This window comes from Callionymus lyra, chromosome 3 (genome assembly GCF_982586985.1).
Source record: "Callionymus lyra chromosome 3, fCalLyr1.hap1.1, whole genome shotgun sequence".
Classification (NCBI taxonomy): domain Eukaryota; kingdom Metazoa; phylum Chordata; class Actinopteri; order Syngnathiformes; family Callionymidae; genus Callionymus; species Callionymus lyra.
Window position 1 is genome coordinate 7,246,711 of NC_141820.1, and position 17,735 is coordinate 7,264,445.

The 17,735-nt window shown below is 35.4% G+C and overlaps 1 protein-coding gene across 3 annotated transcripts in view; it reads right to left on the reverse strand.

The window, feature by feature from the left end:
- ripor2 (RHO family interacting cell polarization regulator 2) overlaps nucleotides 1-17,735 on the reverse strand; it is a 90,252-nt gene that overhangs the window by 36,626 nt on the left and 35,891 nt on the right. For all 3 annotated transcript variants that reach the window (XM_087786293.1, XM_087786294.1, XM_087786292.1), the window contains exon 2: nucleotides 3,143-3,263. In XM_087786293.1, the coding sequence (XP_087642419.1) occupies nucleotides 3,143-3,263 (121 nt within the window). The remainder of the gene's footprint in view (nucleotides 1-3,142; nucleotides 3,264-17,735) is intronic.

The window sequence follows — 17,735 nt, forward strand, 5'->3', positions numbered from 1 at the left end:
AATTGGTAGTAAAAGTAGAAGATGTGGAATTAGTTGTAAAACTAAAAGTAGTAGAAAAGTAAAAGTAGTAGTATATTTAGTAGTATAAGTAGTAATAGTATTATTAGTAGCAGTAGTAGTGGAAGTATTAGTGGAATTAGTAGTTAAAGTAAAAGAAGTGGAATTAGTAGTAAAAGTAGAAGATGTGGAATTAGTTGTAAAACTAAAAGTAGTAGAAAAGTAAAAGTAGTAGTATATTTAGTAGTATAAGTAGTAATAGTATTATTAGTAGCAGTAGTAGTGGAAGTATTAGTGGAATTAGTAGTTAAAGTAAAAGAAGTGGAATTGGTAGTAAAAGTAAAAGTAATAGAAAAGTAAAAGTACTAGTATAATTAGTAGTAAAAGTAGGAGATGTGGAATTAGTAGTAAAACTAGAAGTAGTAGAAAAGTAAAAGTAGTAGTATATTTAGTAGTAGAAGTAGTAATAGTATTATTAGTATAAGTAGTAGTGGAAGTATTAGTGGAATTAGTAGTTAAGGTAAAAGAAGTGGAATTGGTAGTAAAAGTAAAAGTAATAGAAAAGTAAAAGTAGTATTAGAATTCGTAGTAAAAGTAGAAGTAGTAGAAAAGTAAAAGTAGTAGTATATTTAGTAGTAGAAGTAGTAATAGTATTATTAGTAGAAGTAGTAGTGGAAGTATTAGTGGAATTAGTAGTTAAAGTAAAAGAAGTGGAATTGGTAGTAAAAGTAATAGAAAAGTAAAAGTAGTAGTAGAATTAGTAGTAAAAGTAGAAGATGTGGAATTAGTAGTAAAACTAGAAGTAGTAGAAAAGTAAAAGTAGTAGTAGAATTAGTGGTAAAATGAGAAGTAGTAGGAGTATCAGTAGTAGAAGTAGTGGCATTAGAAGTTAAACAAAAAGGTCAAATGCTTCCCAGCATTCACATAATGATACATTTAACTTAATGTATATAATTGTATTATATTGTTACATTGTTATATGCCAACTTGAATTTATTGTCTCTTATTTTATTTTGTTGAATTTGTCATATTTTAATTCTCTTATATTTATTAACTTCATACTGTATTAAACATGGTCTGATACTGATAAGTTATCAAGGTTAGAGGTGGATTCTAGATCCTGTGAGTGACAGCTGTCAAATCTGCCTGATGTCTCAGCTCGGTTGGGTCCAAATAAACCAGTAGCTCGTCCAGACGCTGACAAACGTCAACTTGTTTCTACTTCACGGTCGCGCTGCAGTGTCAGAACATATTAACTACACGCCTGTAATTATGACCAGGTGCTGCTTTGACTACAGTGTATCCATCTTTGAACATGCAGTCGGCAGAAAACATGAATCCACGTGAAAGACTCTCTTCCTTCGCTCGAGTGTAGACGTCAACCCTGTCATCTGCACTAACAATATGGTTGAAGACATGAGATGTAAATATTTGTACCTGCCGTCCGACACACACGAATGAATGCTAGAAACACAGGGACTATAAAAAGAGCAAAACATTCTCCTTGTGTTTAAGTCTGTTCATCTTTTTTTTTCCAGGCAGCTCAACCACATATGAGTTTTATAGAGAAGTTATTGTACTTTTGATACTCACCAGATATATGACTGCAGTACCTCCTACTGCTGACAACAAATAACGTTTGACTGAAGTTTAGATGTTGATGCCAGTATTATTCGTGGACTATAAGGCGCACCAGGTATTACCGTAGTATGTCTGAGGCTGTGTAGTATAGGTCTGTAAGGTCTGTGGTATTACTCCACGAGGCTTAGTGGTATTACTCAACACGTTTCTGTGGTGTTACTCTGCGATGCTCCGTCGTGTATTATTCGCGGTATTATTCGTGGGGCTCAGTGGTATTACTCAGCAAGGCTGCGTTACTCCGCAATGCTCTGTGGTATTACTCTGTGATGCGTCTAGTATTACTCCGCGAAGCTTTGTGGTATAACTCCGCGATGCTTCGTGGTATTACACCGCGATGCTTCGTGGTATTACACCGCGATACTTCGTGGTATTACACTTCGTCGGTATCCTTGGTATTACTCCGGGATGCTCCGTGGTATTACTCCACGATGCTCCATGGTATTACTCTGCGATGCTCCGTGGTATTACTCCGCGATGCTCTGTAGTATTACTCCGCAATGCTTCGTGGTATTACCCAGCGATGCTCTGTGGTATTACTCCGCAATGCTGCATGGTATTACTCCGTAAAATGCTTCATGGTATTACTCAGTGAGGCTGTGTGGTATTACTCAGCAAGGCTGCGTGGTATTACTCCGCGATGCTTCTAGTTTTACTCCGCGATGCTTCGTGGTATTACTCCACGATGCTTCTAGTTTTACTCCGCGATGCTTCTAGTTTTACTCCGCGATGCTCTGTGGTATTACTCAGCAAGGCTGCGTGGTATTACTCCGCGATGCTTCTAATTTTACTCCACGATGCTTCTAGTTTTACTCCACGATGCTCTGTGGTATTACTCCGCGATGCATCGTGGTATTACTCCACGATGCTTCTAGTTTTACTCCGCGATGCTTCTAGTTTTACTCCGCGATGCTTCGTGGTATTACTCCACGATGCTCTGTGGTATTACTCAGTGAGGCTGTGTGGTATTACTCAGCAAGGCTCTGTGGTATTACTCAGCAAGGCTGCGTGGTATTACTCCGCGATGCTTCTAGTTTTACTCCGCGATGCTTCGTGGTATTACTCCACGATGCTTCTAGTTTTACTCCGCGATGCTTCTAGCTTTACTTCGCGATGCTTCGTGGTATTACTCCACGATGCTCTGTGGTATTACTCCGCAATGCTTCGTGGTATTAATCAGCGAGGCTGAGTGGTATTACTCCATGATGCTTCGTGGTATTACCGTGCAATGCCATTTGGAATCAACGAGGTGAATATTACTGAGCCTCTTGACAAGGCTTTGCAGTTTACCAGACTCATCCTTAAAAAAACTTTTCCCAGATTTCTTTCAGCGCATTAAAGTACATACAATCTGTTCGAAGTACAATCGAAATTAATACATGGTTGATTTTATAGGATATAAAATATTTTGAATTCATCGGACAATAAGAAACTGTTGTTGACAAAGAGTTCCACTTCTCACTCCCTCTGAGGAAACACTGAGCAACATGGCGCTAAAGGCTGGTACCTGGAGCGCCGCTCCTGCAAGGTGCTGAAGCCGGCGAAGGACTGACTCCGGATGATGCCGTTGGGTCCTCCGGGCGAGTGGGTTCCTGCCGCCATGATCTCGGGGACGCGGGTCGACACTCCTGCAACGCACAGTCGCAGCGTCGTCAGGGATGACATGTTGTGTTACAATGTGGAGCGGCAACATTCACGGAAACATTCACGGCAACATTCACCGACGCTCGACGCAGCCGTGGTCGTCTCACGCATTCCTTCGTCCTGGTGGATGCTAACACCTGCGTCACACTTGTGTACTTTACACACATTTTACTGACGACTGACAGATGCTAGTGTGAAGAACCCGACGGTCGAACTACTAAAAGTATTTTAGCATTTTTAATTAAAATAGTATGAAAACGACATGCTATTTATAGGTTTAAGAGTTGAAGCGATGTTAGCCGTGATGCTAATAGCATTAGCGCTGATTTTACATTGAAAATACATGATATAAAGGAACACATGACACGCATAAATGATCACATGACACAAATAATATCGATACGATATGTATCACGTAAAATGACGCGCAAAATACTTGTACGATTTCTCTAATGATCACATGACCCAAGTAATAAATCAGATAAATGATAAGATCAATTTTAAATCATCATTTTGTTCAGTCAAATAGAAAAGTATTAATAGAGTATAAATTAAAAAAGACATTTTTTATTTTAACAATTGAATTATTTTTTTATTTGGTTGAAAATAAAACAAGGTTTGTTTTAAACAAAACTCGAATGTTTATGTACAATTCTATGCTAAAAAAAACAGTTATGTAACATTAATTTGCCGAAAGTGTCGTGAATGATTCAACTGATAAAAAATTTGCCAATACAAAAAAAATGATTCATATATTCAGAAATAAATGGTCCAGACGTGACAAGAATAAAGCGACAGCTGCTAAAACATCAGGATCTTTAACCCGGAAACAAACGAGATCATCCGGTGAAAGCGTCGACGCCGCGACCCGACCAATCAGGAAGTGACCTCACTGCGCCGAGATTCAATCACCGACACAAACCACCAGCGAACACGACGACGTTTCCTTCGACTTGAAACATTGTTCGTGTGGAAGCGACAACGAGAGAGAAGCCATTATTTTAACCATCCGTTCATTTATCAGTTCAACATTTTCTTCAGCAACAGATAAAAGGAAACAAAATAAAGTACATTTGAATAAAAGAGATTAAAAAAAATCTGAAGTGGTCACGGATTGAGCAGCGAAGATTTGGTCGATGTATAGAAAAATTATATTATTTATTTATCAATTTCACCTTTTTCTTATTCATTCAAATTCTGTTCCAAACATTTTTCAACTATAATCAAACAATTTTCAACTATAATCAATATTTTTTAACTATAATAAAATAAATTTAACTATAATCAAACAATTTTCAACTATAATCGAACAATTTTCAACTATAATCCAACAATTTTCAACTATAATCAAATAATTTTTAACTATAATAAAAAAATTCAACTATACTCAAACATTTTTCAACTCTAATCAAACAATTTTCAACTATAATCAAACAATTTTCAACTATAATCAAACAATTTTCAAATATAATCCAACATTTTTCAACTATAATCAAAAATGTTCAACTATAATCATAAACTTTTTTACTATAATAAAAAAATTCAACTATACTCAAACAATTTTCAACTATAATCAAACAATTTTCAACTTTAATCAAACAATTTTCAACTTTAATCAAACAATTTTCAACTATAATCAAACAATTTTCAACTTTAATCAAACAATTTTCAACTATAATCAAACAATTTTCAACTTTAATCAAACAATTTTCAACTATAATCAAACAATTTTCAACTATAATCAAACAATTTTCAACTTTAATCAAACAATTTTCAACTATAATCAAACAATTTTCAACTTTAATCAAACAATTTTCAACTATAATCCAACAATTTTCAAATATAATCCAACATTTTTCAACTATAATCAAAAATGTTCAACTATACTCAAACAATTTTCAACTATAATCAAACAATTTTCAACTTTAATCAAACTATTTTCAACTTTAATCAAACAATTTTCAACTATAATCAAACAATTTTCAACTATAATCAAACAATTTTAAACTATAATAACAATTTTTAAACTATAATCAAACAATTTTCAACTATAATCAAACAATTTTCAACTATAATAAACAAAAATTCAACTATAATCAAACAATAAGTGTAAACAGATGAAACGGATCAGAGAAGTTCTTCCTTCTACGTCATCGTTACATAACTCTTACTTCATCCATGTCCACATTATACGTGTCATTTATTCTTATATGTAGAACGAGGACGAGGGAATATTAAATATTTAACGATCTGGGTGAAGCAGCTCGACACAATCGTCGCACACGAGCCCAGAAGAACCGACAATTTTCACGGACCGTGGAATGCGAGGAGACCCGGGTCGGTCCTGAAAACACCCCGGCCCAGAATAGACGGAGGAAACCATCACAAGTGGCCGTGAGGAGATCAAGTATCCAGAGGAGACCGTCCGAGGAAACATGTCGTCATCGTCCACGCTCCGGCTCCTCGGCGTTGTGTAGAAGAATCGGTGTGTTACATAAGAACCGGTGCGTCTCCGTTGAGTGTATTTGTTGCTCCGTTTGTCTCATGAACAGGCGACAGACGATCCGAGTCTCGGTGGTACGAGGGATTGAACCAGCAACCGGAGCCGCTCGGTGAGACGCGAGGCCGCTGTGAAGGTCTAGATGTCTTTGTCGTCGTCGACACAAAAGAAGCGACAACACTGATACACACTATTTATAGCAGCGGCGGCGAGGAGTCTGATTAGAGAGCGACTCGTATCGATGAACTGCAGGGAAACCGCTTTGATTTCACCGGAAACTTCAGTCAAATAAATGTCTGCACGTCAAACCAGTTTTGTTGTACGACGGCGTGTTATTTTTTGTCAGAAGAACTTCTTGCCGTTGGCTTTACTAACCAGTTAAGAACAAACTTAAACAGGTTTCAACATTATTTAAACTTCCTGCTTCAACAACAGATGTTTGTATTTGTTACAGTCAAATTGTTTCAGTTAGATTCTTTAATATTCAAGATTACAAATAAACATATTTCAGATTTTTGTGTAAAAAAGACTGTGTAGAGCCTGAGAATAAAGTGTATATATGAAGCATATATGTATTTTTGTATTTTTTCTATAATAGAACAATTTTCAACTGTAACAAAACAATTTTCAACTATAAGCAAACAATTTTCAACTATAAGCAAACAATTTTCAACTATAATCAAACAATTTTCATCTATAACCAAACAATTTTCAACAATAATCAAACTATTTTCAACTATAATCAAACAATTTTCAACTATAATCAAACAATTTTCAACTATAATCAAACAATTTTCAACGATAATCAAACAATTTTCAACGATAATCAAACAATTTTCAACGATAATCAAACAATTTTCAACGATAATCAAACAATTTTCAACTATAATCCAACAATTTTCAACTATAATCAAACAATTTTCAACGATAATCAAACAATTTTCAACGATAATCAAACAATTTTCAACGATAATCAAACAATTTTCAACGATAATCAAACTATTTTCAACTATAATCAAACAATTTTCAACTTTAATCAAACAATTTTTAACTATATTCCAACAATTTTCAACTATAATCCAACAATTTTCAACTTTAATCAATTTTTTTTTTAACTATATTCCAACAATTTTCAACTATAATCAAACAATTTTCAACTATAATCCAACAATTTTCAATTATAATCAAACAATTTTCAACTTTAATCAAACAATTTTCAACTATAATCAAACAATTTTCAACTTTAATCAAACAATTTTCAACTATAATCAAACAAATTTCAACTATAATCAAACAATTTTCAACTATAATAAAACAATTTTCAACTTTAATCAAACAATTTTCAACTTTAATCAAACAATTTTCAACTATAATCAAACAATTTTCAACTTTAATCAAACAATTTTCAACTTTAATCAAACAATTTTCAACTATAGTCAAACAAATTTCAATTATAATCAAACAATTTTCAACTTTAATCAAACAATTTTCAACTATAATCAAACAATTTTCATCTATAACCAAACAATTTTCAACGATAATCAAACAATTTTCAACTATAATCAAACAATTTTCATCTATAACCAAACAATTTTCAACGATAATCAAACAATTTTCAACTATAATCAAACAATTTTCAACTATAATCAAACAATTTTCAACTATAATCAAACAATTTTCAACGATAATCAAACAATTTTCAACTATAATCAAACAATTTTCAACTATAATCAAACAATTTTCAACTATAATCAAACAATTTTCAACGATAATCAAACAATTTTCAACTATAATCAAACAATTTTCAACTATAATCAAACAATTTCCAAGAAGAGTTTTAAGGATCATAGAAATGTGAGTTCTTCTACTAGAGCGGCTCAGAATACTGACAGATGCTTCTTGTTTAGTCACCAACATAAACTGTTACTATAGTCTAAACGACACGAACACATGGATCATAAGATCCTCATCGTCTCATGACATCATTTTCCTGAGTTTAGAGATTTTTTTTCAACAGTTTTCTGCAGTGTTGTTCTTCACAGAAAAACCTTGTTTGTTATCATCTGGATGTTCAGCAGGTTCTTCGGTTGGTTCCTGCATCTGTGACTCACGCTGCTAAAAGAGGATCAGTGGGCGTCAAGCGATGCTAACTCTGGCTCGTTTGCTAACCAGTGAGCGACGATGTTACGACGCCTCGACTGGTAGGATTGAAGGAGGCTTCGGCCTCTCGATCATCAACAGCGACTCGCCTCGGAAATAATTACACGCCGCAAACGCTGGTTAAATTTAGAAACATCTGCTTTTTTTGGATCGAGGACACGGTCGACTGAAGTCCTCGAGTTTCGTTTTCTCCGGACTGTTCGTGAAATGTTTTACGATCGATTTGAAAAAACACCGAAACATCAAAGTGTGTCTTTCATGATACGTTTATTGATAGTCGCCCGGGTTACGTTTCATCTCAGTTCGTTAATGTTTTTTATTTCAATAAAAAAGTTTTTTTTTTATTTATTTTTTTATTTACAATTATTATGAGTTTGTTCATTTTTAAGTTGCAATTATACGTCTGGCCACTAGATGCAGCCATCAGAAAATCCTCGGCAGCTAAAGTAAAAAACACAATCCGGTCTCCCGGCGTTGACTGAGGACAAGAGGATACAGTGTAGAAATATCCATGAATGAGTGACTCAGGGTTTCATATTAAAACAATTCAATTTTGCAATTTTTTCCTTCACCCATTGATAAAGTATCGCTATTAAACAACACTATATTGATAAGTCATATTCAAATATTGACCTTGTATTTCTTCTCTTGTGAAATACAAATACAAATGCCTCTGCATTCTGTGTCTACTACGCTTTTACAGTTTTCGATGACTGAGGACGAGAGGATACAGTGACTCCAGCAGCTTTTAAAGCTGATATTTGGACATATTTTGGTTTGAAAACAAATGAAAGCAGTTCAACTTCGTCAAGAGTCATGTGGTCTGTAAATACTACAACACCAGAGTCAAGTACTGGACAATACTACACATATATCCTGGTTACTACAGTATCACAACACCAGAGTCAAGAACTGGACAATACTACACATATATTCTTGTTACTACACTATCACTATATATGGTATCGTTGACCCTGTATCATGATACGTATCGAATCATATTCTAGACAATACACACTCCTAGAAACGTGTTTAACTTGTTACATTTGCAAAGATCACACAAGATCCTGGTGATGACTGAGCACGAGAGGATACAGTGAGTCCAGCAGCTTTTAAAGCTGATGTTTTGGACATATTTTGGATTGAAAACAAATGTAATCAATTATGACTTCGCAAGAGTCAAGTGGTCTGTAAATACTACAACACCAGAGTCAAGTACTGGACAATACTACACATATATCCTGGTTACTTCAGTATCACAACACCAGAGTCAGGTACTGGACAATACTACACATATATTCTTGTTACTACACTATCACTATATATGGTATCGTTGACCCTGTATCATGATACGTATCGAATCATATTCTAGACAATACACACTCCTAGAAACGTGTTTAACTTGTTACATTTGCAAAGATCACACAAGATCCTGGTGATGACTGAGCACGAGAGGATACAGTGAGTCCAGCAGCTTTTAAAGCTGATGTTTTGGACATATTTTGGATTGAAAACAAATCTAATCAATTATGACTTCGCAAGAGTCAAGTGGTCTGTAAATACTACAACACCAGAGTCAAGTACTGGACAATACTACACATATATCATTGTTACTACACTATCACAACACCAGAGTCTAGTACTGGACAATACTACACATATATCATTGTTACTACAGTATCACAACACCAGAGTCAGGTACTGGACAATACTACACATATATACTTGTTACTACACTATCACAACATGTATTGTATCGTTGACCCTGTATCTGTATTACCAGATTCTTCACGATACAAACACCATAATGTTAAACCAAATAATCCAGACGATGAGAAACAAAACATTTTGCAAGTTAGAACAACAACCAATGGGCTGCTTTCCTTGTCATAAGCTCCGCCCACTGAACACCAAAAGATTTGATTGGCTCAGCCGTGTGCCAACGAAATGATTTGTTGGTTATGAACTCATGAAATAAAAATTGCAGTTTTTCAAATAAAGTAAAAACGATAAAGGCAACGTGAAGCCCATTAAAGGGGCGCAGAGCTGGTGGAAAATGGGGCCCCTGTGATTAACGGGGCCCCTTTTTCCATTTTAATCTTGTGCTGGATTTGCATTCAATCTGTTTTCCAGAAGAAAACTTTTGTTTGTGCGTCTGCGTTAAAACTTGTTGTAGCTCATGAGGAGGAAGTCCATAATAATAATAATAATAATAATAATAATAATAAGATTGATGTAGTCGTATAGATGTTCTGCTCAAGAACACACACACACACACACACACACACACACACACACACTTGTGCGAACAAGCGGCATCATGCTGCATGTTAACAACAGGAGCTTTATTCTTAATGCCTGTATAAATTAGCGTCGCCATGGCAACAGCAGACAAAAAGAGTAGGAGTGTGTTACATACGAGCCAATCAGCCCAAAAGTAGGACACTCGTGTTATAGTGGAGAAGGAACGAAAGATAAAGACGGAAATAAACCATTATTTCCGTCATCAAAACCATCTCGAAAGTGAAAAACATGTTTTTTTGCCAAATAACAGTTTGTTGTGAACGGAAGACTCGATTGTACACGAAACAATCATGGATTTTTCATCGGAAGGAAATCATTAATTCACTCAAACGGTTTGTTTGTCGTTTTAAAAACACACACAGACTCTTCTTTATGTGATGCTTGAATTTGCACTTTGATGATCTAGTCAAACACTAGTGATCCAGTGAAGTAATACTAACTTGTGATCTAGTCAAACACTAGTGATCCAGTGAAGTAATACTAACTTATGATCTAGTCAAACACTAGTGATCCAGTGAAGTAATACTAACTTATGATCTAGTCAAACACTAGTGATCCAGTGAAGTAATACTAACTTATGATCTAGTCAAACACTAGTGATCCAGTGAAGTAATACTAACTTATGATCTAGTCAAACACTAGTGATCCAGTGAAGTAATACTAACTTGTGATCTAGTCAAACACTAGTGATCCAGTGAAGTAATACTAACTTGTGATCTAGTCAAACACTAGTGATCTAGTGAAGTAATACTAACTTGTGATCTAGTCAAACACTAGTGATCCAGTGAAGTAATACTAACTTGTGATCTAGTCAAACACTAGTGATCCAGTGAAGTAATACTAACTTGTGATCTAGTCAAACACTAGTGATCTAGTGAAGTAATACTAACTTGTGATCTAGTCAAACACTAGTGATCCAGTGAAGTAATACTAACTTGTGATCTAGTCAAACACTAGTGATCCAGTGAAGTAATACTAACTTGTGATCTAGTCAAACACTAGTGATCTAGTGAAGTAATACTAACTTGTGATCTAGTCAAACACTAGTGATCCAGTGAAGTAATACTAACTTGTGATCTAGTCAAACACTAGTGATCCAGTGAAGTAATACTAACTTGTGATCTAGTCAAACACTAGTGATCTAGTGAAGTAATACTAACTTATGATCTAGTCAAACACTAGTGATCCAGTGAAGTAATACTAACTTGTGATCTAGTCAAACACTAGTGATCCAGTCACTCGTCTCTTTCAACCTCCTTTGTTAAAGCAACATATTGTAAGAACTTTTCATCTCGTCTCAGTTGTTTTCTTATAAGATCGTGAACTTCCAAACAAACCTGTCCTTCTTCACCGTATGCTTACGAGCTAAGTTGTTAGCGTCATTTATAAAGTGTTATGTGTGCGTCTTCACCGTATGCTAACGAGCTAAGTTGTTAGCGTCATTTATAAAGTGTTATGTGTGTGTGTACAAGGAGGTGGATTTATTATTGATTTGGTGATATCGCGACTCGCCGGCGGCTCCTCTCTGATGATCATGTCGACACCGAAGCACGGAAATAAACAAAAGATAAATATCACGTTGTTTTCCTTCTTTAAACCCCTGGACCTTCACTACAGTACTCGCGGCTACATTTTTAGGTAAAAGAAGAAAAAAAAAATCGCATTAATATAGATATCACAATTCAAGACACAAATATCGAATATTGCACTTATTTCCATATATCGTACAAGCCTTATACTAACCCATAGTTTAAATACTGGATCAATATTATAAATACTTGTAAAATGTCAGGATTATATTCACGGATCAATGTTCAAATAGAAAAACTTGTAACAACAACATGTTTGTGTATTTGCATCCATGTATGTTTGATTATATGCCGACGATGGTGTTCTTTTTGTGCGTGTCTCTGTGTGCGAATGTGTGAGTTTGTGTTTAAGCATTATTGATATAGAATGAAACAGAAGTTGTTTTTTTTACCAGTCATACGTTAATGTTATTTAATCGAGTAACAAACGTCTCCCGCACGGGTCCCTGAGGTCCGGGGGGTCCGGGGGGTCGGAGACCGCGGACGACAGAGTTAAAGAACCCTGAAGAGGGGATTCTAGACCCCCTGCTGGTTCAAATCCATTAACAAATCCAGGAATGTTTAAATGTCATGAAACTAATCTTCGACACCATTAATCCACACGTTCACTGGACCGGATTAAAGTTCTCACGAGAGATTATGTTCTGCCGAGGCTGATGTCGGGAGCAGCTGCTGGAACCTCAAGTCCAGATGATCCACTCGTCCGGACCAGTAGAGGCCCGCAGACCCTCGACTCAAACACATGATCTACATCTGTCGTCACTGAGCAGACGAGCCGAGGCCAGAAGACGTTTAAACCAATGATTTCATTAACATGTTCCAGACAAAGAACCTTTGATTCATTTAAACGTTGAAGGATTTTTTTATTCAATTTTGTGCTTTTTCTTCTTCTTTTTTTTAAACCCGACTTAGGTTTTCACTTCTAATGCAGTTTTAATAAATGCATATTACTGCCGAATGAGAAGCTCCAATAGAATAAAATACTTAAAATGTTACTGAACTTAACTCGATTCATTGAATGTGTCGACATTAAAAAAAAAGGGATAAAGTAACGGATATGAAACATTATGTACAAATTATTATATTCATCATGTGTTTCAATTAACAGTTGATTATAGTTGAAAATTGTTTCATTACAGTTGAAAATTGTTTGATTATAATTGAAAATTGTTTGATTATAGTTGAAAATTGTTTGATTATAATTGAAAATTGTTTGATTATAATTGAAAATTGTTTGATTATAGTTGAAAATTGTTGGATTATAGTTGAAAATTGTTTGATTATAATTAAAAATTGTTTGATTATAATTGAAAATTGTTTGATTATATTCGAAAATTGTTTGATTATAGTTCAAAAATGTTTGATTATAGTTGAAAATTGTTTGATTATAGTTGAAAATTGTTTGATTGTAGTTGAAAATTGTTTGATTATAATTGAAAATTGTTTGATTATAATTGAAAATTGTTTGATTTTCGTTGAAAATTGTTTGATTATAATTGAAAATTGTTTGATTATAGTTGAAAATTGTTTGATTATAATTGAAAATTGTTTGATTATAATTGAAAATTGTTTGATTATAGTTGAAAATTGTTGGATTATAGTTGAAAATTGTTGGATTATAATTGAAAATTGTTTGATTATAATTGAAAATTGTTTGATTATAGTTGAAAATTGTTTGATTGTAGTTGAAAATTGTTTGATTATAATTGAAAATTGTTTGATTATAGTTGAAAATTGTTTGATTAAAGTTGAAAATTGTTTGATTATAGTTGAAAATTGTTTGATTATAGTTGAAAATTGTTTGATTATAGTTGAAAATTGTTTGATTATAATTGAAAATTGTTTGATTATAGTTGAAAATTGTTTGATTATAGTTGAAAATTGTTTGATTATAATTGAAAATTGTTTGATTATAGTTGAAAATTGTTTGATTAAAGTTGAAAATTGTTGGATTATTTTTATTACAGTTGAAAATTGTTTGATTGTAGTTGAAAATCTTTATTAAAAGTCAGAATTAAATCAAAAGTTTAGTTTTCTATCAAGTTCATCTAAGTGTCTCATCAACTAACAGTTGAAAATAATGAACCAGCAGAACAACAACCATCGTAACTTCACTTCATGAAGACGTCCAAGAACAATATTTAATAATTGTTGCAAAGAGAAAAGAGAAGTTAAATTTTGGGTGCGGAAAGATGAAAGTGATTTATGGAGGAACTTAAGACGTAAAGGAAAAGGTGAGTGTTGTTTGTAGAGAGACACCTGCAGACACGAGTCAGTGACATCCAGGTATTCAGCTTTGAACCCGAGACCAGACGCCTCGCTCTGACTGCAGCGACTCAACAGGAGTGAAAACACGCCTCGAACAAATGTCAGCGTCGCACACAAGAGTCAGTGATTCTGAGCGATGCTGTAGATGTCTGAGGGTCGTGGAGTCACAGGTACGACCAGAAGGATCGATCAACACAGTCGAGCAGAACAAAGAGTCTCTGTGGTCATGTTTTTAAAACCTCAGCAGGAAGTTCATGGAAGTGTCAACGAGTGACATCATCATGAAACCTTCACCAGCTTTATTTTTATTGTCTTTTACTTCAGTTTCAATAAGAACATTATTAGAATCCAACAATTTTCAACTATAATCAAATAATTATCCACTATAATCATACAATTTTCAACTATAATCCAACAATTTTCAACTATAATCCAACAATTTTCAACTATAATCAAAGAATTTTCAACTATAATCCAACAACTTTCAACTATAATCCAACAATTTTCAACTATAATCAAACTATAATCAAACAATTTTCAACTATAATCCAACAATTTTCAACTATAATCCAACAATTTTCAACTATAATCAAACAATTTTCAACTATAATCCAACAATTTTCAACTATAATCAAACAATTTTCAACTATAATCCAACAATTTTCAACTACAATCGAACAATTTTCAACTAATTTTCACTTGCTGTTAAACTTGATGTTGGCAATAAGTGGTCTTTTCAAAAACAAGTTTTCTTCTTCTAATACTCACGTCCTTCACTGGATCATGTTCGTTCTAACAGTGTTTAATTTATAGTGTTTTCTTCAGTCTTCAAAACCACATGATTCATAATCTTCCTCCTGAAGTCCCAGACAAGAATCTTTCAGCTTCTTGGAACGACATGTTCATCATCTCAGGAGGAAAAGAAAAGTACTTTTCTAACATCAGATTCTCAAAAGCAGGACCGTGATGTTCTCTGAATCCATCTTTTATCTACGACGTGTTTCATCCGAAGACCGTCACTTTGCTGTCCATCATCTACTAGATGGAGCAGCTCTCTGAGGATCTGCTCTCGGTTCTTCTTGTTCCTGAGAACTTTAAACGACTCATGGTTTGAGTCCAGAGGCTGAAAACTCCCGTTTGTGGGTTTTTGGTTTCACTTTCATGAGCAAATCTTGGGTTGAACTAGGGCTGCACGATATTGGAAATAAGTGCGATATTCGATATTTGTGTCTTGAATTGCTATATCGATATTAATCCGATATATTTCTTTCAGTTAAAAACATAGCCGAGTACTGTAGTGAAGGTCGGGGGGTTTAGAGAAGGAAAACGATGCAATATTTCCCTTTAGTTTATTTCTGAGCTTCGGTGTCGACATGATGGTAGAAAAATATCTCTTATAACGCTCAGTCTCGCGGGACTTGCATCGGTTTCCCGCCAAACTGAGCGACATCAGAGAGGAGCCGCCGGCGCGTCGCGATATCACCAAATCAATAATAAATCCACCTCCTTGTACACGCACACATAACTGTTCTTGTGTATAAATCAAGCATTTATTAAATGCTCACTTCGATCAATCAGTGTCACGTTCTGTAAAGTTGTCAATTTGTACTTCTATGTCTCGTTGTTGCTTACGTCTCCGTCCGTCTGTGAACTGTGCGGTGCAGCTTACTAGGCTCGGTTGCTATGGCGACGGAAGTAATACTAACTTGTGATCTAGTCAAACACTAGTGATCCAGTGAAGTAATACTAACTTGTGATCTAGTCAAACACTAGTGATCCAGTGAAGTAATACTAACTTGTGATCTAGTCAAACACTAGTGATCCAGTGAAGTAATACTAAATTGTGATCTAGTCAAACACTAGTGATCCAGTGAAGTAATACTAACTTGTGATCTAGTCAAACACTAGTGATCCAGTCACTCGTCTCTTTCAACCTCCTTTGTTAAAGCAACATATCGTAAGAACTTTTCATCTCGTCTCAGTTGTTTTCTTAGAAGATCGTGAACTTCCAAACAAACCTGTCCGTCTTCACCGTATGCTAACGAGCTAAGTTGTTAGCGTCATTTATAAAGTGTTATGTGTGCGTCTTCACCGTATGCTAACGAGCTAAATTGTCAGCGTCATTTATAAAGTGTTATGTGTGCGTCTTCACCGTATGCTAACTAGCTAAGTTGTTAGCGTCATTTATAAAGTGTTATGTGTCCGTCTTCACCGTACGCTAACGAGCTAAGTTGTCAGCGTCATTTATAAAGTGTTATGTGCGTCTTCACCATATGCTAACGAGCTAAGTTGTTAGCGTCATTTATAAAGTGTTACGTGTGCGTGTACAAGGAGGTGGATTTATTATTGATTTGGTGATATCACGACGCGCCGGCGGCTCCTCTCTGATGTCGCTCAGTTTCACAGGAAACCGATAAAAGTCCCAGCGCTGGAGTCACTGTATCCTCTCGTCCTCAGTCATCGCCGGGATTTTACTGTTCCTTTAGCTGCCGAAGACGTAGTATCTGCTGCCATCTAGTGGCGGTAAGTGTAATTGCATCACAACAAACTGAATATATCCTGTATCGTGATACGTATCAACAGATACTTCATCATCGAACAAGCTTGATGATGTCATGATGATATCATCTCTGATGTCACATTTGATAAAGTGCCTCTCTAGTTCTTTGGTCTCCACACACACGCACACGCACACGCACACGCACACACACACACAGAACTTGAAACCTCTTGACAAGCGTGTCCACGTCTCACATTGATGCAGGTCTTATGTTCAGACTTCAGAGAAGTTCCAACATCTCCCCGGAAAGGTGATTTATTTCTGTGCCCGTGACAGCAGGGGTGACCCACAGTTTACCCGGAGCTCGGCGGGTGAACACCCACGACCCAGACTTCAACCTGACACTTGAATGCTGCCTCCAGGAGAGACCGAGTCGCTTTCATGTGCAGGTTATTATTCCTCGGACTGAAATAGCCAAAGTCATCAACTTCATTTCCTGCCTGACACACCAGCCGCCTCCTGACACACCATCGTATCATCGACCGATCCAGAACCAAGAGTCCAGAGCAGGTCCATGACGAATATGAGTGGAGAAAAGCCATTGAAAGTCATCTCAAGACACTTTTACAGGAGAGAATCATCAATGAGTGAACGATGGTTCAGAAACTTCCTTTTAGAAGGCAGAACCCTTGATCAGAACCAGACTCAGTTGACGGCCTCCTGCTGTGACCAGCTGGGAGCGCGGCTCAGAGAGTGGGATGAAAAATAGTGAGCAGCAGGATAAAGTGAGAGAAAGGAGGGAGTACAGAGAAGAACATGGAGAGAAACCTGGAGGCGTTGACATCATTTAACATTATTTTTGTGTGTTATACAATCATACACTTTGGCTTTTGCTTAATAAACATTACTCACTCAACTTTAAACAAACATTTTTCAACTGTAAACAAACAATTTTCAACTATAAACAAACAATTTTCAACTATAAACAAACAATTTTCAACTATAAACAAACAATTTTCAACTGTAAACAAACAATTTTCAACTATAAACAAACAATTTTCAACTGTAAACAAACAATTTTCAACTATAAACAAACAATTTTCAACTGTAAACAAACAATTTTCAACTATAAACA